This window comes from Rhopilema esculentum, chromosome 8, assembly GCF_057945365.1.
Source record: "Rhopilema esculentum isolate cy_ngs chromosome 8, ASM5794536v1, whole genome shotgun sequence".
NCBI lineage: Eukaryota > Metazoa > Cnidaria > Scyphozoa > Rhizostomeae > Rhizostomatidae > Rhopilema > Rhopilema esculentum.
Window position 1 is genome coordinate 8,693,195 of NC_142822.1, and position 24,090 is coordinate 8,717,284.

At 36.8% G+C, this 24,090-nt stretch overlaps 1 protein-coding gene across 1 annotated transcript; it reads left to right on the top strand.

The window, feature by feature from the left end:
• Window positions 1–6,102: 6,102 nt before the first annotated feature.
• On the top strand, window positions 6,103–23,758 carry LOC135694514 (sodium/glucose cotransporter 4). Its single transcript, XM_065213290.2, has 15 exons — window positions 6,103–6,375; window positions 9,063–9,134; window positions 9,911–10,015; window positions 10,642–10,701; window positions 11,454–11,558; window positions 12,472–12,577; window positions 13,777–13,857; window positions 15,406–15,617; window positions 16,252–16,387; window positions 18,141–18,248; window positions 19,433–19,583; window positions 20,573–20,741; window positions 21,275–21,490; window positions 22,367–22,556; window positions 23,156–23,758. The coding sequence occupies exons 1-15, from the start codon at window positions 6,292–6,294 to the stop codon at window positions 23,437–23,439; spliced, it is 2,079 nt and encodes a 692-aa protein (XP_065069362.2). The 5' UTR covers window positions 6,103–6,291; the 3' UTR covers window positions 23,440–23,758.
• The last annotated feature ends 332 nt before the right edge of the window (window positions 23,759–24,090 follow it).

The window sequence follows — 24,090 nt, forward strand, 5'->3', positions numbered from 1 at the left end:
TTTTAAGAAGTGAAAAATGTTTAAATGCTAAATTTGATAAAAAAGAACATGCTGCACCAGATAGATTTTCACTCTTCAAATAAATTGAAAATTTTTACACCTAGCAATCAGAATGCTGTTTAATTCTACCTTATTTCATTTAAAGGCTTTTCATTATTAACAGGTTTTGATAATGGAGAGGCTGAATTGCTTATTATTAAGCTTATTATTAATTGTTTAGTTGAGTTATTATCTATGGGTCTCTAAAGTCATTGACCCCCTCGGTCAGTGACCCCCCCCTGACCCCCTTTCTCCTCGGCACTGAGTGCAAGTACTTCTACCAGGCAGATGGCTCGATATCTCTCTGTAAGTGTTTTCCAGTATCCAAGTATCCATCAGCTTTAACAGCCGTTTATTGAAATTTCTCTTTTCATGGTTTTGATTGTAATCAAGGTTAAAAACGTCATGTTGTAACTGATATTGTGTACCATTGCAACTTATGACCTAACGTACAGGCAAATAGAGCCCAGCTAAGTTCGTGTCTGTTCATATAGACTAACAACAGGGATGCCTTCCAAAAATGTTAGGAAGGGGGCTTTACAACAGAAGCCACACCCGAAATCACACCCATGGTCACACCCTGTGCACTTGCATGTGAGTTGAAGATTCTCTTTAGAGTACATGAAGTCATTCAAGCTATTCACTGACTAAAGCCGCTCTTACACGGTCAGATTCTGTCGAATTCGACAATAGAATTCGACAAAATCTGACCGTGTAAGAGCGGCTTAAAAGAATGAGTTATAAGCTCGATATAATACTATTCCTGATAATGAAAGCGACATGGAAATTAAAAACAGCTACCACAGTGGGTTCTCAACAGTCTCCTTTAGATATTGGGGGAAACATCGCCTCACGCTATACTTTCTAAAAATTTCTCTGGCAAATTAATCGCCAGTTAGCTATTTTGATTACATCTTGCTAGAAAGGCATACAGTTCACATTTATTCGGACAACAAAAGGAAGACTTTGGAATGAACAAGACTTTTGGATTCTCTTATAATTGGGAAATCTGGACATTTAAGGAGTGCATGAAATTAATCCACTATCAACTTACATAATCCCACCCAATGGAGTCTCCCTCTTTCAACACTAGATTAATGGTTTTCTTTATTGAACCAGAAACTGTGTATGATTTGAGCTCAACCTATTGAACTGCTTTCTATCTCGAAACCCTTTCAAAGTATGTTCAGGTAAGGTTTCGTCCACATTGCCATCCAACTGTCATCTTGTTTTAGCCTGCACCTAGGTCATTAAACCATAGTAAACTAATCTTTTTTAATCAAACTTACACAATGAATCGACTTACATCTGATTCAGCTGCTAAATCTTCTGGATCATTCACATTTGCAAGACCATGCATCATCAAGAGAATATATGACTATTGTGCAAGTCGAGAAAGTCTAACTGTACCCTTTGGTCCCATCGGGGCCGCCGAAAGGGGGCAAGGAGGGAAATGGCTCTAGGGCCTGAAAGTCTAGGGGACGTCATAAGTAATGAATTCCGTTCAAAATGGAATTGACTAAAAGTAACACAATTTTGCGTGGAAATAGTGAAACATTTTAAACGGAAGAATGAATTTAAGTTAATGGGACAGGGCCACCGAGAGGCCCTGGGGCAAATCCGGAAAATTTTGCGATCACATATCGCTATTTTCCTCGGAACATAATTGTATAGAACTTGAGCTGGATCTAGGGGCATATAATGTAATAGGCGTTTTTGCCAAAAGAATCCACCCTATATTTAATATATCGATTTCGGAGGGCTTTTTTCCAAACAACTGGAAAGTTGCTAGAGTAGCTCCTATCTATAAAGAGGGGCCTACTGAAAACAGGTCAAACTACAGACCTATATCCGTGCTCCCGGTTGCTTCACGTCTTTTTAAGAAGACAATCTTGCCTACTTCGAGGTTAATAAGTTGGTCTACTCACATCAATCCGGCTTCAGAGCCCTGCACTCAGTTTTGACGGGCTTATTGAAAAGTAGTGGTGACTGGTACCATGATTTTGACAAAGGACTTCTTTCATCTGTAGTATTTATCGACTTGAAAAAGCCTTTGATACTGTAGATCATGCAATTCTCATTCAAAAGCTTTGTCATTATGGAGTGCGGGGAAACGAGCTAGATTTGGTTTAAATCGTACTTACATGATCGTAAGCAATGCTGTAAAGTGAATCGACACACATCAAAAATAGCAAACGTGAACTGTAGCGTACCACAAGGATCGTGCCTCGGTCCATTACAATTTTTGATATATATATAAAATATTTGCCCTGTGCGCTGTAAAGCACAAAAGTGACCATGTATGCTGACGACACAACCATTTCGTACTTATCAAAATCTATAGCCGAGATAAATGAAGCAGTTAATTCAGACCTTGAAAGGCTTCAGATTTGGTTGGAAGGTAATAAACTCTTCCTTAATGTAGCCAAAACGCAAAGCATGATCCTTGGTTCCTCGAGTAATTTGAAAAAACACTATATGGACAATGGAGATCCTGTGATCAATCTCCATATAAAAGAGGACAACCTAGGTATGATTGGATCAAATAAGTATCTGGGCATTCAGATTGATTCAGAACTTAAGTGGAGAGAACATATAACTTTTTCTATAGGCAAGATTTCCAGACCAGTGGGCATGCTTAAATATGCTAAAACAATATCTTCCATTAGAAATTCTAGAAAACATGTATACAGGTATAGTTGAACCGCATTTCAGAAACTGCTGCTCAGTGTGGGGTTGTTGTGGAGAAACTCTGCTTGATAAGCTGCAAAAGTTGCAAAACCGTGCCGCACGAATCACTACTAACAGCTCTAGCGATGCATCATCCCTTCCATTGATTGGAAGCCTGGGTGGTTAACTATAAAAGAAATGATTTAATTTGAAACTGCAACTGCAGTGTACAAGTCTCTCCAGGGATTAGCTCCTGAATATATGCAGCTAATGTTTACAAAATTATCGGAAAACAGTTCACGGTCTCTCATTAATACAGACACGGATCTTAGAATTCCTCGCTTTGCAACCTCTTACGGGCAACGTAGTTTCTCATATCGAGGTGTGAATGTGTGGAATAAACTAAGCACTAAAATAAAAAATGTCCCTTCACTGGCTACTTTCATAAGTTTGCTGAAACAATCTTTGAAAAAACAAAGGGTGAGAGTTCTTGTACAGTATCAAACATCTTCTTTATTTATTTTTTATTTTTATCTTACCAGAATAACTTGTATATTAATTTTGGTTTAACTTTGTTATTTAATTGTATGTTAATTAGCTTAGGTTTTTAGACAGGCCACATTGTAAATCAGTATCGAATCAAATCAAATCAAATCAAATCAAATCAAATCAAATCAAATCAAATCAAATCAAATCAAATCAAATCAAATCAAATCAAATCAAATCAAATCAAATCAAATCAAATCAAATCAAATCAAATCAAATCAAATCAAATCAAATCAAATCAAATCAAATCAAATCAAATCAAATCAAATCAAATCAAATCAAATCAAATCAAATCAATCAAACCCTATCGTTACCGTCGATATAAACTAGTCCTTCGATGAGAATTGAGACAAAGAGACAAATAAATAATGTTTCAAACGTCCATCTTCCGATCATGTGATCTTTCCGCGAAAGGTTATAATCTTCACAATGTTTCTCTACCGTTGTTAGTCTGGGCTGTTAGAACATGAATTGTGCAAATTGCGATACCAGCATGAAAATGGGTACACTGGGGTAATTTCACACGCTGAAAATAATGCCGAACAGACACAAGCCGAAAAATGCCCCCAACTGCTATTTTTAGACTGGGGTACTTGGCCCCAGTCCTCGTATTGGGCCAATGATTCGTAAAAAATGTGCAAAGGAAAGATTTAGGTGCATTATCATATATTTACATATATTAAGAGAAAAGGAAGTAAAGAATTGCCCCTTGATGCTATTTTCAGAATATGATATTGATACCCATGTTTCTTTTTAGGCATTCTTCTCCAAATAATTACTCTCTTTTATATGAATATGAAATGCAGCTTTCTCTATTCTTTCAACAAACTGGAAACTTATACGAAAAGATGTAATTGACAATCTTACCCCTTGATGCTATTTTTATAATAGGGTACTGGAACCCAGTTCTCGAATTTGGGTTTTACCTTCATAGTCTAGGCTTTAAGCACAGTATTTGACTTGAATTGTGCAAATTGTGGTACCAGCATGAAAATGGGTACACTGGGGCAATTTAACACGTTGTTAATGATGCTGAACAGACACAATTTAGGCAGCCTTTCCACTAACCTGGGTTAAAACATACCCGGGTTAAAAGTTATCCGTTTTTAAAGTGAGTCAATGGAAACGGCATTTTTCTTCGACCCGTTTTTAATCCGTTTTTTATCTTTCCCACTAAACCGGGTTAAAATGTATCAAGGGTGAAAAGTTGTAAGAGAAATTAGTATTTGCATCAATAATCCCTCAATTTCTATCGTTGTAGGCCAATGGAAGCAACGTTGACATCCAGGATTTTGTTTTTTTATTTTTGGCGCCATCTCAATTTTTAAACGTTGTTGTTGTTGCAAGTGGATCAAAAATTATCCGGGTTCGGCGTTTCCATTATCTCGCGGGTGGGTCAAAAGATACCCGGGTAAAAACTGACTCATTTTGAGACCCGTTTTCAAACTTATCCGTTTTTCAAGTGGGTTAGTGGGAACGCGACGCAGAAACGGATAACTTTTAACCCGGATATGTTTTAACCCAGGCTAGTGGAAAGGCTGCCTTAAAAACACCCCCAAGTGCTATTTTTAGACTGGTGTACTTGACCCAAGTCCTCTATTTTGGGTTTCATTCATACGTAGTTAACTAACGTTTATAAAGAACATGAAGGTATAGCTTTAAACACAATTCTACACGATAAAAGTATAACACAGAAGCAATTGAAATATTACCCTTGATGCTATTTTTAGAGTGGACTACTAGAGCCCAGGCCTCTATAAGCTTTCTTTTATAACTCATTACTATTTTTGGCATGAGTATGAAATAGAGTGAATATTAAGTCTCTGGATTGCTACTACTCCTCTCAGAGGCCTTCAAGAGAAGCATAGAAGAACTACCTATTGAAGTTTGGAAAACACAGAGGCTAGAAGAATCAGTGCAATTCTATTATTGGTTCACTGTAAATGGAGTAAGAGTCAATGCTTTAACTAGTAACAAAGGAGTCAAATCTCCACGTGTTTCTAAGTGCCCTTAATCAGATTGCACCTTGGATGTTTAGCCTTGATCATATAAACTACTCGCGCTGGCTGCCGATTTAACATCAATGGTATCTGAAAGTAGCCTATAATTATAACGATTTTCGCCCCTCCGAATATGTTCCAGTTTGTAAATGCAGTAAGGCTACTTAGCAGTTCTACTACTTTGGATAGTCAGCATTTTATACTAATTGTGTAAGACTCTCAGAAGTAGCGGAATGTGAAAGTCAAATTTTCCTGTACATGTGATAAATTGCATTGGCCTTGAGAGGCGAAAACTCGTACATATTTAAACATATCTCTTTAATTAACTGCGTTTTTCATAACATTTTTCGGTGATTGAATAAATTGTATGAAGCTACATCTTAGTGTTTACATCAAAATTAGCTTTTTTAACAGTAAATGAAAAAGACTAATGAGCTTGGATCTAAGTATCCCATTCTGAAAAGAGAATCTAGGCGGAATTTTATCTCTCCGTGATACTTTAGTAGTGTATCACAAAATATAGAATGCTAGACTTTTTATACTAACTGGACTATCATTTGTAGCATCTAGAGGTGATATTCTACTTTGTTCTAAAATACTGTTTGGTTAACCAAAAGGTAGACAGTCATACTATCATGTTTATAACAAAAACAAGTAATTGATTGTAGAAGAGCATTTACATAGAGGCCTAGAGCCCAGAATCCTTATCTAAAAATTGAATTAAAGATAATAATGTTTCTTTGTTATACTTTTACCGTATTGAATTGTGTTTAATTCTATACCTTATTAAAAGTTAGTTGACTACGTATGGATGAATCCAAAATTGAGGAATTGGGCCAAGTATTGAGGAACTGTCGTTTGGATGTGGATTCCGAAATTCATGTCCTGGATGTTGGATTCACGTTCCGGACTATTGCAAGTTCCAGACCCATCTGTTGCTTCTACGCATGCGTAAAGGAAATGTTATGGTTATGGCTGTGTAACGTGGTCACAAAATTAGTGTGGTCGCGAAGGTGGTAAATTCAAAGCAGCAAGGATGGCGAAGCAAATGTCTTTGAAAGCTGAAGATTTCATCGTTATTGTAGTATATTTCTTAGGTGTTCTCATCGTTGGAGCATGGGTGAGATTTATTTACTTGAATTGTTTATTCAGCACTATTTTTCTCCGACTCGATGAAGTTTGTTCTTGAACGAGCTTGTTTGTTGGTAGATCTCCCACATGCTTTTGTTGTGCATGAGGCAGACATGAATGAACACACCCTCTCAATGTGAAGCTGGTTTGCGATCGCATGTACACATGCTTTGACACGCATGTAAACTTATTTCAAAGTCAGTTCAACATGCATAATTCTATTCATTACCCTTGTTGTTTTGTTAAATACATCAATGGAGTACCTACTCGAACGGCGAGACAATGAGGAAGAAGTTTTTGTGAAATGAGAAGATTGCATTTTGCGATCCAAATTGAAATCCAATGCAGAAAAAAGGGTTAAGATTTTGCAAAGATTTGCACTGGAACACTTTTGACCTACACCTGATTTGATTAAGCTTCAAATTTATCCAACTTGTTGATAATTTCAAAGTTGATGAGCCTTTAAATTTTGATAAATGATAAATTCGTCTTTGTTTTGATAATCATGCAGATTCATAGTTGACCCCTGTGTCGTACCACTGGTCGTACGCAGGCATACCATAAATTAAATTAACATACCTCAATAATTGTATAAGAGGATTGATCCTCTTAGAGACAGACAATGCTTTTTCCTATTGCCGTTCACGCCAATAATGCAAAATCTTAGAAACACTACTCAATACTACTTATTTTCGCTCTTTTCCATTCATGTTGGATACATCAGGCTATTGAATACATTCTTTTGGGGGTTTGTATTCATGTATTGTGCGCTAGAATAGGATACCGTATTTCCTCTAAAGAACGCCGCGGCGTTTATTACAAACTCCAAATTTTGGATGCGGCGTTCAATAGGGGGCGGTGTTCATCAGGGGCAGCCTTCAATACAAATGAGAAGTTTGTCAAATGAAAAATGACAAAAAAATGCGATGAAAAAAGATAAAAAGAATGTCAAGTCAAGTCAAGGAATGTCAATATCCCTGTCTCCTGTCAGTCTCCTGTCCCTGTCAGAGTCCTGGTCTCTATGAAATAAAAACTTTCATCATATTCGAATAGTAAGCGTTTAAACGATTCCTTACTTTACTTACTTAATTTTAGACCACTCTTTTAGACTTTTATCAGGTTTTTTGATAGGTCACAATTAAAGAGTAAAAGATTTGGTCAAAAGATATCAGCCGTCATCCCCCCTAACCCCCTATGTTCAAATGAATTAGAGTACAATCTCTGAGCTGATAAACAATTCAAGATCTTCTATAACAATTTAGTGTTCGTGATTATGATAATATTTATAAACAACATTCAGGCGAAAATGGTTCTCTAAAAGGGCAGACCCCCGTACCATCCCTATTTGAGTACCCTCCCTATTTGGGTACCCTCCCTATTTGGGTAACCTCACTAATTGAGTACCCTCACTTGACACTCAAGCTGAAATGAAAAAAACATTTGTGCAATCATCTTATACTCCTCTATCTCCATATCGTCTACTTGTTTGAATCCACATGTCGAAGACTTATGCTGAGATTCAATTCATTTAGGGCATGCGGATCGGCAACAAAATTGGAGCAATCTCTCATTAGCATGATAGATTGTTTGTTGATACAACCTTCTATCCTATTTTTTTGCAAAATTTTACATTGAAAGCGGGAAAAAACAATTGTTTTATATCAGGAAATGCAGTCAGAATTCCGCATTCCCAGAAATGAGAGGTGCTGTAAACAAAGGTTGCTAGCCAAAGTCAGTCCAAAACAAAGGGATCTTTGGAAACAGGGATTCGAAGATTAGTAAATTGCTTTCAAGGTAAAAGCTAAGGTGAATCCATTGAACTCCGAAGGGTGGATCAAGGGTGCAACAGTGCAAATTTCAATTAATCATCAAAGCAACTGTTTAAGCAGAGAAACTGTTTTCGTGTTCATAAAAGGCGTTTATTTTCCTTTGTACTCTATCTTTTACTGCTGATCTGTCTTTTTCCCTATCAGCAACTTATCCTACTTGTTATCAATGTTCCAAATGATAAGATATCTCTATGATGACGCCTGGCTGGCAACCTTAATTTACAGTTTTCTTGTTTATTCCAAGCATGCAGAAGTCTAACCAAATACCCTGATATTATGAAACCATCATTTCCTGCCTTTTTTGACCTTAAGTTTTTATTAAAAGTAGACTCAATGGTAGTACCAATTAATAATCTAGTTTTCTATTGCATGATTGCGGCCATTTTTGAAGAGCAGAGAGAATTGGGCTTTAGATAGGAAGTAACTGATCTCAGCTAGCTTTATGTGCACTTGTTTCGTAAGCTTTATGTGCACTTATTTCGTAAGCACTTGTTTCATCACGACCATGTACTGTGAAATAGGGAGTCAGGGAATGTGGTCACAGATTAAAACTCAATGTTGCATGCTATCTACAAAATTTTCTCTATGTACCAAGGGATATGCAACAATGTAGTGTACTATGTGGAAGAAAAGTTAGGCATAGAAATTGCAAGTAGCTGCTTTTGCCTTGTAAGAATGTAAGCTTTGAATTTCTCTGCCATGTGAAATGTACCAATCTATTTGAATAATATGAGAAAATTGCTTTTATTGCTAAGGTTTGTGGTTTGATTATGACAATGCCTGGTATCAATTTCTTAAAATAATTTCATATGACTAGATTTCTAAGATTTCTTTTATTTTTTCCCAGTCTATGTGCAGATCAAATCGCTCAACAGTGAGTGGATATTTCCTTGCTGGACGTTTTATGACCTTCATTCCAGTAAGTTGGTATTATATGACAATTTTTTTTGGATATCACATTGTTGCAAGTGAGACCAATGTTGATTATATATGTTCTGTTTTTCCTTTTGCCATATCTGCTAAAGCTAGACGTTTGGTATTAAAATCATCAGGCTATTAAAATTTGATCACTGTATTTAATCTACATAGTTCAGTGGCAAAATGTTTTTTTAAACCATCTAGAAATTGTATTTTGAAAAATCAAGCAGTCAAGCTCACAGTTGTATTTACCTGCCATTAAACACAGGTTGCTTTCTTTTCTGTTGACAATAAATTTTTCACACACACACACAGAAATTGACCATGTGCCTATAAGTTTCAAAGAGCTGGAAATCTCTAGTCCATAAGGTTCAAGGTTGGTGCAAGGATAGCTTAGTGGTTAGGGTTGCTGGATAAATATTCAAGGGTTCATGGATTGGAGTCCCTGACATGACTAAACTTTCTCTTAGACTGAGGAGAGTTGCCAACTCTCTGAAATTTTAAGTGTTGGAATCACAAGGTGTGGTCACATTGAGAGGAAGAACCAGGACACTGCTCAATAAACATATCTTTTGAAGCTAGGTCGCAAGCAGTACAGTATAATACAATAAAATACAGTCCCTGTTTCTGGTAATGCTACTCCTGTCCTGGTGCTACTTCTACCATCTCTCACCCTAACATAGTAGATATAATGAATAAAAACACCAAGCTTTGGTTAGAAGTTATGTGGTGCATTATCTCTTAAGCTGGTGTTTCATTGGTCGTTTTACCTTCAAGGTTGGGATGTCACTCTTTGCTAGTAATATTGGCAGTGAACATTTAGTCGGATTGGCTGGATCTGGAGCTGCAGCCGGTATTGGTGTTGGCGCTTTTGAATTCAATGTAAGTTGAGATTTTTTATGTAGCCCTGATCTTTTAGAGGTTTTTATTAAAGCTTCAATGTTTTCATTATTTATAAGATTACCTCTAAAGTTTGCCGTTATAACACATTTGTGCAAACAATTCATAATGCAAAAGAATGTGATGTTTTCCTAACTTATTATCAAATGCTGTATCTTATTTTGTTAGTCTTGAGATCTGAATTTTTATCCATGATGTTGCCTCATTCATTGGGTTTTCTTGAGATCCAACTATGTTCTCCATTAAATTGCCTCTTTTGTAGAGTTTTTCTTGAGATCCAAATTTCTTCACCAAGTTATCTTTTCCACAGAGTCTTTTTGAGATCTGAACTTTTCCATTGCATTACCATGTTTAAAGTTTTCTTAAGATTCAAGTTTCTATGTAAATTACCTCTTCAATACAATTCTTTTTGATTTTAATTTTCTCCATGCCACTATCTCTTTATCTAAGTTTTTTGTAAATCTGAATTTCTTGATCGATTTTTTTACTGAGCCTTCAAATCTACCATAAGTAACATGTCATCAGAAAATTGTTTTACGTTTGTGTCTGATTAAACCGAAGGAAACTTGCTAGCCTTAAACAGCCATCTTACATTTCTTTCTTCACAGGCCTTGTTGCTATTGCAATTACTTGGTTTTGTTTTCCTCCCAGTCTATATTGCCAGTGGGGTATGTTATGCTTTCTATGTTATTGTATTTAGATTTATCAGGCCTTGCTCTAAGCAAAATCACGGTGCTCTATAAAATGAGATTCAATGGGCTCTATCTCACACCATGGAAAGGGTTGACTAAAAATGTCAACAGGGTTAACAAATAGCAACAAATTATGAAACAGATAGCATTGAATCTCTAACAACATTATACTATATTGGAATTGTGTTGTTTTGAGTCTTCATGATATGAAGAATGTTTATTACTTTTGGTATCACTGCCACTAGATAAAGCACCTTTATGTGTCAGACCTTATTTATTCATAATTGCTTCTTTAATGTGCACATCAACATAATATATTTTCCCATTCCAATTTATTTGAATTTTTGAGATGATGTGGTGCTAACAGCTATTTCAATGATGTTTGAAGAGATTTTTGGGTCAATATCCATGGACAAATATGATCCACAGATATCTCTATTCTGAGACCTGATCTTGTGCTAAATCTCTGGAGATAATTGGAATAGAATAGAATCTAAGAACTTGATGATTATTTTGTGGACAGCATTTGACAAACTGAATTGTAGATAAAATTTATCAGTGATATTTTATTTTAAACCTTTTAACCCCATTGGTTTTCTAAAGCTTTGGGTGTTGTTGGTGCTCTCTTAAAACGAATTGATATTGAAGAAAACTTAACTGTATAGATAGAAATACCGTTTTATGCTAAATATACTCTGCCAATTAATAATTGTTATGATTGTTTTCAGGTTTGCACGCTTCCTGAGTACATCCATAAACGCTTTGGTGGACATCGGATTCGGGTTTTCCTTGCAATGCTCTCCCTATTGTTATATATTTTTACAAAGATATCTGTGAGTGAACTATGCATTTAATCTAAGTATCAATCTTTATGCATTACATAATTGAATGACAAAGGTGAAATGTGTTGTTGACGTAAACATTATTTTAAGCATAACAATTCTTGTCATGGACGTATCAAGTAGAACAATTAGAAATTATAATGAAAGCATACAATCAATCAAAGGGAGCCATTTTTTGCTGTGCCTTCACCAGGCACCATGCCCACTGACAGGGTAGAGCAATTGCAGTTGGGGTGCTTACAAATTGAAGATAGGATATGCATTGATCAATACATATAGATGATAGAGGCGCCCGAAGCTTCGTGGTGCGGCTGGGGCACCTAGGGTGTATTGAAGTTTGCTGCTGAAACATATCAAGAATTTTCGTTTAGCCAATGATGAAGCCTGGTTGTAGGTGAAGGCGCTACAAAGGGAGACAGGCTAGGTGGTCTGGGGGGGGTAGCCCCCAGGGAAATTCTGCAGTGTTCCGCCCTAAAGACTTTCAGAGATGAAAACAATAAGGGCATCCATAAATTGGGCACTTGGCTGCCCCCGTGCCCCTGTGGCTCCGGCGCCCTTGATAGATGAGTTAAATAATGTTGTAAGAGCTACCGTTGGGTTTGATCATAGTATGTTTTGAGCCTTAGTCATGGTTAATGGGCCTTCTCTATAGGAGGTAATTGCTTTCAGCGTGGTCGCCGTAGTTTCATGTTGTTGACAACTTACTATTGGCAAAGCTGTTTTTGTAAATCAATATAAGTTGAGTTCATGTGACCAGTTCAAGGCCCACCAATGGCATTCCAACCTGGAAATCATGACACAGCATATTTGGGTGTACCCTTTCAATTTATTATGACTCAATATCTTTTGGATTCTAAAAAAATAGCAAAAAACCTTTATGATTTATTGACATTTCGTTTTTTAGGTGAATATGTATTCTGGTGCTTTATTTATTCAACAATCTGTTGGTTGGAATTTATATTTTGCCATATTGTTTTTACTGGGGATGACAGCTCTTTGTACAGTATCTGGTATGTAAATTGATATTTCATTATTGTTGATATTAATCAATATTTTTCTAATACAGTAAGTCCCCTCTTTAAAGAAACTCGGATTTTTAAATCAGGCTGTTTGCACTCCTTTTTTATAAGAACCAGTAAATTTAAGTTCAGGCTGACTGTTCTTAATTTTTTCGAAAATCTGAGGCTGGATTGTTCTTAATTTGTTCTCAATCTAATAGGCTGTAAGCAGTGCAAATGCTAGCTTCTTAGCTCTAGGCTGGTGTTCAGGCCTCATTTGCCAACAAAGTGATTGAGACAGCCTTAATTTGCTGACAAATTTGAATATTCATCGAAAAAGCACTCACACATCGCTAAAACTCCTCGATTTTGATAAAATCGTTGTTCAAAATTGCAATTTGTTGAAGCTCAGTCTCAGCTTGTTCTTAATTTGTTCTTAACTTTTGACCAATTTTGAGGCTCGTATTCTTAAAAAATTGTTTTTATAAAAAAAATAATATAGTTTCGTATATGCAAAAAAATACTTTTAATCGAGGCTGGTTGATTTCTTATCTAGCCTTCTAGAAGCTCTTTTTACAAAACGCTTTCTTGTCAAAAACACATCATTTAATTCAAAGATCACACTGCCTACTTTACAAGAATATGCGAAATGAACAGCATGATTTAAGTATGATCCTCTCATATTTATTTGATATTGGATTTTTTTTTATTTCTCTCCTTTTATAAGAAATTGGAAAACAATTAGACTTTCTGATTTTTTTACGAAAAAGAAAATATTCTCTATGCTGACAGGTTGCAGTTCCTTATTTGTCCATTTCTTTTGAGTGAAGACTTTCTGCATTCCATAGGTAACTGATGTATTTAATTTTTGGCCTTTTGTAAAATTTAAATTCCATAGCAAACACCAAAAATGTTATTTGAAAGTTTGATTCATACCAAATTTTTGGTTTTTATTTTCGTTTAAAACACTGCAGTATTTTTTCACATGTAGAAGCTTAAGTGCCGAAAAGGATTCTGTGAAGTATAGTTGTGACTTGTTTGTGTAGGATTTCCGCTCTTTTTAATAATTACATTAAAATTTCTCCGGTCTTTACAGGCATATGTAAGAAAGTCTTCAATAGGCCTATGCTATACAGCTTTAAAAAAGCTTACAATTTGTTTTAATGATATTGTTTTGGTGTTCTCATTAATTTGAATCCTTCGTTCTTAAGGTGGGCTGGCAGCTGTTATATATTTAGACACATTAATGGCTATCGTTATGGTCGGAGGAGCATTGCTCATGACTTTTATGGGTGAGTGAACTGTCCCCTATATCATCTTTTTGTCAGGAAACTTTTTTCACATTTGCAATGTTCGATTGTTATCGTCAAAAGTACTTTGGAAAAACATTCCTGAATTGAAGGTTATTTAAAAAGAGTTCTTAGCTTAAATAGAATCAATAAATGAGGTTATGTTCTGAGTGCTACTGCTAGAAGTGCCTGTTTTTAACTGAAATGTAGGAGTGGAATATAGAACTTTTCAGGAAATGGCAGATTGAAATGCACTGTCCAACCTTATATTTGCTAAGCATCAAAGTGTATGCAGTTGTAGGCCCCAGTAACGCAACACCGGAATACTTTTTTATTCATACTGGTTTTCACTCCGGAATCGAGGTGTCAGTTACCGACTTTGGATCGACTTTCACTCAGCTTTGCGCCCCTGTTACACAACACAACGCCAGATGACCATGTTCTGCAAATTTAAGAAGCGGCGGTTTTTTTACGAGGAGCTTTTCTTTAGTATCTGATTTTAACACACAATGACTTTGGAGTTAAATCACTTTGGTATTGTCAGTAATACGAGATGGAATGCCAGGTGGTGAACTTCGGATCGGTTTTCGTTTCATCACCAGAATGAGATTACTTCCACATCGGTTTTGTAAAGTGAAACCCAAATCTTTTTTCGGAAGTGAAAACCAATCCGAAATAGACCTGTCCTAATCCGGTGTAAGTCAGGCCTTAGAAATAGAATTGACCTTAGCTGAACATGCTGTCGCCATTTTTTCTCTTTCTTGAGATGACTGATGAAATTATATCAGCATGAAAGCCTTCTTATACCAAATGAGGATCATTTTGAGGTTTTGAAGTTTGTGTGCTTGACTGCTTTTCTGAGCATGTCAAATTTCAACTTTCAAGTACAGTAAATCCCCCCCCCAAAAGGGTGCATATGGTCATTTCAAGTTCAAAGGTTCTTATTCTGAAAGGTACCATCCTCCTGTTTGGGGGGGGGGGGGAGAAAAACACCCAAACACCAAAATATCCCATACGAATATACTTCATTTAAGCTTTTTCATCTGACACACAAATGTGTTTCAAAACAAACAATGCAGAGTTTTGTGAATTTTATAGTTAGAAGTTGCCAACACGCAGACTTCAGTGTCAAGTGTACCTAGGTCAACATGCACAACTTCATGACTATCCCTTATATGTGAAGAATCTCACCCTAAAAAAGGTTCTTAGATACGAGTTGCTTATCAAAGATAAGTCAGTCTGTTGGTCCTAAGGTCCTTTTTTTGCGGGAATATTAAGTAATAAAGATTGTATAGTTATATGCACAATAATTTCTGAAAGCTGACAGTTACTTAAAGCTGAAAGTTGCTTAAACAAGAATCCCGCATTTTGGTATTCAACTCAGTTCAAATGTAAGTTTTGCTTATACTTCGCAGTACAATTACTAGTCCACTTGACTCGTTTTCAGAAAAGTCTATGAAATCGTGGAATTTTTACAACTCCCTTTGGATGGCTTGAATTTTCTTTCAAACCCTATTCTCGCGCGTTTCTTATTACCGTCATTATTTTTAGGTTTTGATAAAGTTGGAGGGTATAGTGGCCTTCGAATTAAGTACATGAACGCTATGGCTTCAGATGTTATTGCAGGGAACCATACATGTGGTGGTGTTCCAAGGCCGGATTCCTTTGTTATGTTGAGGGACCCGGGTCACTCGGATATGCCCTGGCCCGGTTTTCTTTTGGGCCAGACTCCTGCCTCAATATGGTACTGGTGTGCTGATCAGGTAAGGTGGTAAAAGTACACTTAATTCTATCATCAATGATAATCATATTCGTATTGAAATTCATTTATCATCGTTTTTGTCATCATTGCGTCGTCATTTCATCTTAGTTGTGTTGTCCTTGTGTCGTTGTTGCGTCGTAGGTATTTTGCCGTTGCATCGTCGTTTTGTCGTCTTTGTGTCATAGTTCTGTTGTCGTTACGTCGTCATTGTGTCGCTGTTGCGTCGTCTTTGGGTGGCAGTTGTGTTGTTGTCGTATGGTCGTTGTGTCGTCGTTTGCGTCATTCCATCGTAATCGATTTGTCGTCGTCATGACTATCGTTATTAATCACCATAATCCCTTCTCGATCAGTTGCATTCAACCGATTGCGTCGTCATCATTATAACATCATCATTTTTTATGTATGGCTATATAAACAAAAGTTTGTTTCTGTTCAAGATTTATTCACTTCCTTTGATGTGTGCATAGAAACAGTATTTCGTCGATATCTTATGAAATAATACATTGACACCTTGTTTATGTATTTCGTCGGCTACAAGGTTCTTCATCTCCCCGCTGCTTTTAATAACTACTCCTATCGCTCCTATCTGCAATATCGCTAGATAAACCTTGTATGGATTGAATTATTTGTTGCAGGTAATCGTACAAAGAGCATTGGCTGCCAAGAGCCTATCGCATGCACAGGGTGGCTCTCTTCTTGCTGGGTATATCAAGATTCTGCCTCTTTTTATCATGGTGTTTCCTGGAATGATCAGCAGAGTCCTTTATCCTGGTACGTGTGTATCCATTAGGTCTTTTTTATTGATCTCCCACTCTCTCAAGATATTAGAATAAAGCCCTGAGTGACCCAGCCAAATCTTGGTCACCAGACTGACTAAAATCAGAGGTGCAAATTAGCAAAGAACGAAGTAACGCCAGACATTATTACTTATACATTTATCTAAGACATTACGCTGACTGGTAAACTCTTAGATACGAATAATAATGTACGTATCTCTTGCCAGCCTCCGAAAAGAACCTACTGTAATGTAAATAGAAGGGGCGTGAGTCTACACCCAGTGTGAAACTTTTTTCTTCACCCAAAAAATAACCAGTTCTTATGCCCTGTTTTGCCCCAAGAAGGCATAAATTGCCTAATGCATTCTGAAACACGATTTTTAATAAGCTGGAGAAGATAAGTATTCCCTTATCATAGAAATCTCCATTCGCAACGCATAAATCCTATGGAATGATTATCTTAACGATTTTTTGACTAGAAATTTAATCACTTTTTAATCGACTTTCTGATTTTGCTAATCAGTAAACATTTAGAATTTTAGAATTCTATAACTCTGCTATTTCTTTTACTGATATATAATTAACTCTCATGCAAAAGTCCTCTCTTCGCATTGATATCGAAAAATATTGGCATTTAAGCTTAGAATCCTGACTGTCAATTTCTCGACTATGAATGCAATGTGCTCCCAACAAACGTTTCGCTTTAGAACAGTTTGATACATTGAGATAATTGTGAGTGTTACATAACGTATTAAGACAATCTCTTCATATAATCTTTAAGAAGTCATATTTAAGTACCATGCCTGGCAAGATACCAGCAGTACTTTTATTATTCAGTTTAGCAGTTTCCCGTCTCTTCTTTAAAACAATGTTGGATTGTTCTCCATAGCATTACATTATTCCAATGTAACTTGTAACTTTAAAACTAGTATGGTTGTGGTGCAATCTCGGGGGGGGGGGGTGGGGTTGGTTGGTACCTTAACATGTTTGAAGGTACGGGGACGTGCCATTATTTAGGGATACCTTTTTTTGAAAAGCGCGGAATTATCGTTATCAGTTTTTGAAATTTGTGCGGAACTATGGGTACCATTTGAAGAAACATGCAGAATTATGGGTACCATTTTGGGAAAATATTGCAAAATTATTAGGAGGGATATTTAGCATTAAAAAATGAATGACCAGTTAGAAATAAAACTATGAAATCTGTGTAATATTGAGATTTTAGGGCAAAGGACATGCAGAATTTGTTTAATGATTTTTATGTGCTTTAAAAATTTAATTTGCTTTGCGGAATTATGGGTATAGTTTTCATCTTGTTTGCGGAATTATGGGTCACATTTTTTCAGACATTTGCGGAATTATGGGTCCAAATTTTTAACCAAAATGGCACGTCCCCGTCAAAAATTACGCTTAGTTTACCCCCCGAGGGTGCAATTCCAACATTGTTTTATGGGGGGGGGGGGATTTAGCTATATCTATAGGCGTAAATTGAATATATATCCAGAATGAACAGAACCGCCAGCCTCATGTAGCGATTACTTTTGTCGATTACAGTTTCACTTTGTGTTTTTTAAATTCTTCAGCAGTATGCATAAAGACTGTTTCGCATTCTAATCTTATAAACATCAAACTTTACAGGTTTCAAAAAGGGGAAGGGGTGCTGGAAAATAGAACTATTTGCAGCAATTTCTTCCTTGCAGCGTGCTATTTTTGTTGTTATTTTGTATTAACGGTTAAACTGTTTGTAGACGAGGTCGCTTGTGCCAATCCCGATAAATGCTTTGAAATATGTGGAAGCAGAGCTGGATGTTCCAACATTGCATATCCCAAATTGGTCCTTGGAATTATGCCTACAGGTGAGTAATTTGTCTTTGATTTTAGGGTAGCAAATATTTACAACTAATAACTGGATATGAAATCGGAAAACTTATGAAAAGGTCTTGCAGAAATCCCGTTGGTCTTTGCGCTCTCTATCCATAATGACTTTCTCTTGCAGTGTATTGGTCGTCGAGATGTGTATTAACGATTTTGTTTTCAGATGGATCCCAACTACCCTTTGAAGTATTATCCGTCTTGCAAGCTCCGTTTGTATGGGTCCGGATCGAACCGGATTAAATCTCAATGTTCGGATCGAACCGGATACGAGCTGCTTTCAAAACCATTTACCTTGAAATTACCAAGTTATTTCGAGTAGTCCTAATTTTAGTTTCTGTAAAGGTTAGTCCCCAATGAAAGTGAATATGTGCCAGTGTGAGCCAGTGTGATATGTGTCAATGAGCTGTGGTCCGGTAAAAACTTGACCCGTTCAGATCTCAGTTAAATCTGGCCATAAAAAGCTCTTTGGAGGCCCGTCATTGTTTACCAGAATATTAAAAGCTAGTCCAGGTTTAATCCAAACAGTATGCACACCGCTGCCGACCTCTGCATCCTCAGTTGTTGGTTCCTAGGCACAAGCACGATGTGATACACACAGTTCTTGCAATGTTGTATGAAACGCGACTGATATTCTATACAAATACTATGTTCGTTGTATAATAGCGGTTCCATGGTGGTCAGATTAGGAGGGGGAGGGGGGGGGGGGCAAATACGAGTTGCATGAGGAACAAATTGGGGCCCGCCAGAAAAAACCAGAAAGGCCTCTTTTCAAACAGATCTTTTGCCATTTGGGGGCATCCGTCCCCTCTTGTCCCCCCTAACTACAATAAACTACATAGCAATACTTCTTAAATTCAATGGCTTATTTTAAAACTGGGTGTTACCGATGTTTTCATTTTTTTTTCGTTGTTGGGGCACGACTTTCGTGCTGCGACTTTTTTTTAAACCATCCCAGCTGTTTTGAGCGGATTTCCATCGTTAGTTTCTCGAGCTCTTCACTTAGTTTAATTTTTAGCTTGAATATATTTTAGGACAAGTCAACCATGAATATTTGCCTGATGATCGCATTAAGTGTGAAACTTGGAGTTGCAACTTAGAACCGTCTTTTGCTGTAAACCAAGGCTTCAATCATAATGATATACGATTTTGTATTGCTTTTCCAAAGGCCTACGTGGTTTGATGATGGCAGTGATGATGGCTGCACTGATGAGCGACTTGACATCAATTTTCAATAGTGCCTCTACTTTGTTTACAATGGATATATGGAAACGCATTAGAAAGAATGCTAGCACGAGAGAGCTCATGATTGTTGGCAGGTAAGTCCCGAATCGATACCCTGTTTTGAATATCACGCTAAGATTCTAAGGTAAAGGGTGCCTTTGATATCAGACTCAAAATCAGACTGTTTGAATTTTTATTTCTAAGAATCGGCACTTGGTTACGCCTCTCAATTTAATTTTTCTCCACTTGAACTATTATCAATAAAAATTTCAAAATTTGACAACGTAAAAGCTATAGAAATGTAAAATACAAAAATTCTTTTTGCAATAGAAACTTAAAATAGTAATAGCATTATTTAGAATTGTTCATTAGTTAAGAGTGAAAGGGATTTTCAAGCTTACTGAAAATTTATGGGAAACTTGTTATAACTTTCTCTTTTTTCAGTTTAATTTTCATAAATCTGTACACCACATTCAGCGTAAAATTAAGAACCCAAATTTGGCATAAAGCTGTTCCTGTTATTATATTTCCTCCAAACCTATCCTGTAATGTTGGTTGCGCTGCTCCCCTTGTGTGGGGAATCCCCCCTCACAGCAGACTCAGTGTTATTGATGGTGTCATGGCTTCCCTTTTCATTTGATAAAGAGAAGTGAGTGACACAGCTTTAGGCTTAGATTTGAAAATGTGAACGGGCAGCTCAGATGGTAAAGCAAACGACGTACAGTTCTCTACTCAAGGCTCGAGTCGTGCTCTGATCTTCTCACTCACTCTCAATTTTCTCTCAGTATTCTCTCACAAATCCATGTTTAATTTTGTAAATTGTAGCCATAAAGACTAATATGCAGTATTAAAATAAATTCTTGTATCATAGATACTGAATTTATTTCAGCATTTACTACATTTACTACAAGAGAAATCATTCTAGCATTTACTACCAGCAAGGAATTTTCGCGCCTTTCGAATCACGTGCATCTTCCACTGAGGCACAGATACACAAGGGAGTAGAATATGCCGTCGTCATTTTCCCTTTTAAGATACTCAAGATTAACTAATATTGATTACAGATGTGAATATTCCCTTCCAGAGCATTTGTTCTCGTCATGTGTGTGATCGGAATATGTTGGGTGCCAATTATAACGGAGTTCCAGGGTGGACAACTCTTTATATACATCCAAGCAATCAGCGCTTATCTCGCCCCACCAGTGGCCTCTGTCTACCTCATTGCCATATTCTGGAAAAGAAGTAACGAACAGGTTTGCTATTGTTCGTGTTCTTTCGATGAATTTCATTTCATGTTGCATGGCTCCGGATGGCATAGGTATCTGTGTTATGTAGAAACATGTTAGAGTTTACGAGGATTACTTTTCGCTCTTTAATCCGGTTTAGTCTGACCGGTTAGGAAATGATCCGACTTAGCGAATGCCCGACTTATCCCGGATACGGAAATCCAATGAGAATTGAAAACCAGTCCGATTAAGTGAAAGTCTGAGTTATCGGGGTACGACTTAATATGATTCAATTGTAGATGTTAAATGGTTGTGCCTTGTAGTTTGGTCGTTAGCTTGCCTATACAAAAAACATAGAAAAACAGATTCTCATGCTATTGTCGTTTTAGAAAGTTCTGTAAAGTTTCACTTTCTTGTTGAATATTTTTCGGAGCTCTAACCACTTCGTTTTACGTTCCACTTCAAATTAAAAATACTTGATTTTAAAATCCTACCGGTCATCTGAATTAGTTGCCATCCGAAATCCTAACTATCCTGCCAATGATTTTATCATCTTTTAGGGAGCATTCTGGGGTTTAATGTCTGGCTTTATCGTTGGTGTCACCAGAATGGTTCTTGATTTCGTATATCAAGCACCCGAATGCGGTGTAAAAGATACCAGACCGATATTTGTCAAAGATTTCCATTACATGTACTTTGCCTTGATGATTTTCCTCCTCACTGGTATCGTCTGCATTGTTGTCAGTCTATTGACGCCAGCCCCGGATCCAGAAATGGTAAGTCCCTTTCGATATACCTCATTTTCCGATCCACAGTTTCATTTTTGGCTTTAACCAATGGCGGCGTGTTAAATTCGAAATATTCATTATGTATAAATTATCATAATCGATTGTATAATTGAGGCCTCCTTCCCTAAAAAGCTTTATGATATGGGTGAGCTTTTTTTTCTCTCAGACATTTTTCTGTTTCATGGTAGATAACACCGATGGCACAATGAATATTTTGAAGGCAACAGCGCCCCGGGGGAACTGGGATAAAAGCCCCCACCTCCCCTGTTCTCGGCAAGAGCAATATTATATCATTTAAGTTTGATACGGTAATTATAGGGGAGGGGTAATGATATTCTGCTTACGTATTCTTTCTGATGTCATCCTAAAATTTTGAAACTGCCTTTACTGAGCCAAAAATTATTCATGGCCGTCCCTTTTTGGTAAGATTGGTGTTCCCGTTGGCGAAACGGCGTTTTCTAGCAGTAAAATCAGCTTAGCCTAAAATTTCTTTTTTGTCTTCCACAACCTTGTGGCTGGTGTCACCACTGAAAGTAACTGATGCTATTTTAATATACGAATGCCATAAAACTTATTAAACAGGTTACTATCTTATGGTATCACATAGAATAAGATAGAGAACTTTACAGGGACAACTTTACAAAACATCTTGAAGCTACAATTTCCTAAAACCCATATGTTTTCGTTGGGAAAACATTTTTGGTTTCAAGGCAACCAGATCAGTGTTAATTTCATTTTAGACATATCTCTACTGCTTTACTTCGGGCATTGTTAATGCAGCTACGCTTTTTTCTCACTTTTACCGAGCCTAATCGTGTGAGGTTTTTGTTTTTCGCTTGTCTTATCATTTGTTTATCGCTGTAGATTGTGCGGACAACGTTCTTTACACGTCACGACCCGACTATCCGGTCAGACGAAATACAAGAAGAGGCTGAAATGAAGCAGATCGATGCGGAGGAGCAGAGGCACCGTGCTGAGCATGGACATACGCATCAAGACAATGAATCTGCATTGTGGGTGAAGGAAAATGACACTGTCAATTTGAAGGAATCGGGTAGGTTTTCCACTCAAACTGCAAACATGAATAAATGTTAAGAAATTGTTAAGAATCTTTTTCTCATATATTCATTCCATAAGAAATTTATGGCGGTAATCACCTGCTATCTCAGCATTGGCTAAACTTGTTATCAATTGTTGGTATTATTCAAAAATGAAACTACCCAAAATTTGAGGCCAATATCTTTTATGGGTGTTGCCCCCAAATTTTGACCAAAAGAAGACAACCCGAATTCCAAAGACTGTAAAACGGTTTCTTTGTACCCTATGAAATTTAGTGACATATTCTTATTGCGGAAGCTAGAAAAGGCATTGGAAATACTATACTTTGACTAGATTTACTTTTTTCCTTCTCTAAAATGTCTGCCTATGGTACAATGTAGAGATTATGAGTGCTAGGTTTTTTTGTTTACGCGGAATTGAATTTTTGCTTTTGCTTGGTCCAGCTGTAGTGTTCTGGCTTCTAGATGTTGACAAGTCTTCTCAACGACTCTTTTTTTGGTGTCAATATGATTTTAATAAAATACCATCAAATATCTGTGGCATGCTTTATAAGTAAGGTCTAACAGTTTTGAAACTCTCAATCTATTTTAACAGTTGAATTCAAGAGTCCGAAACCATTTTGGAAAAAAGTAGTGCAGTTTTTCTGCGGCATGTCAGATGATATCGAAGAAGAAAAAAAGACTGCCCAAGAACAGACCGAACACCTCCGCGAAATCACATCTCTGCATCAAGATAAGAGAGCGAAGATGTTGCTGTATGGTAACCTTCTGATAATTCTCACAACTGCAGTATTTCTCTACATATTCTTTTCAATACCTGATGGTGGGCCTACGGCGCCGACTATACCATACGGCAAGAACGCAAGTTTGACGTTGTAGTCGCTAGAACCAAAATATGGTCATTTTTGTAAAAAAATCATTTAGCTTCAAGATTTGGTTGTACAAAGAACACGTTATTTACCCTCCATGATTTAATATAAGGTATCCTCGCTTTTTTGCTTTCCATGAGACTTTATTGATTATAAAATGTATTATTCATTGATCTTTGATGTATTTTTGAAGACACTTTTAGTTGGGGGATTTTAATACGCTTCTGAGAATTTTCAAATGATAGTTTTTAAACTCATTTTTCGATGCATTCTACCATTTCATTGTAATTCGTCATTAACATACTATTAAAAAGATACATCAGTTTGCGAAGTCTTTCGTTATAGTGTTCTTTTCAAACTTATGCTACTTATTCCTGTTTGACAGTATACTTCAATTCAAAGTTGAGTATCTCTTCGAAACACTTATAGCTTGCCAGATGAAGGGTGCTCTTTGAGGGAGACCAAATACACGGTGATTTCTGAGCAAGGTAGAGGGAATTTGTAGCTGAACGTCTTCTGACAAATTGAGGGAAATTCTGTCACCCAAACAATCCAAAGATTTCCTTAAATCCAGACGAAGCAGCTACTTTCCAGAAAAAATTATGCTATTGCCATTTGTCCCATGTATGTCAGCCCATTTTGGAGAGCTAAATTATTCTTC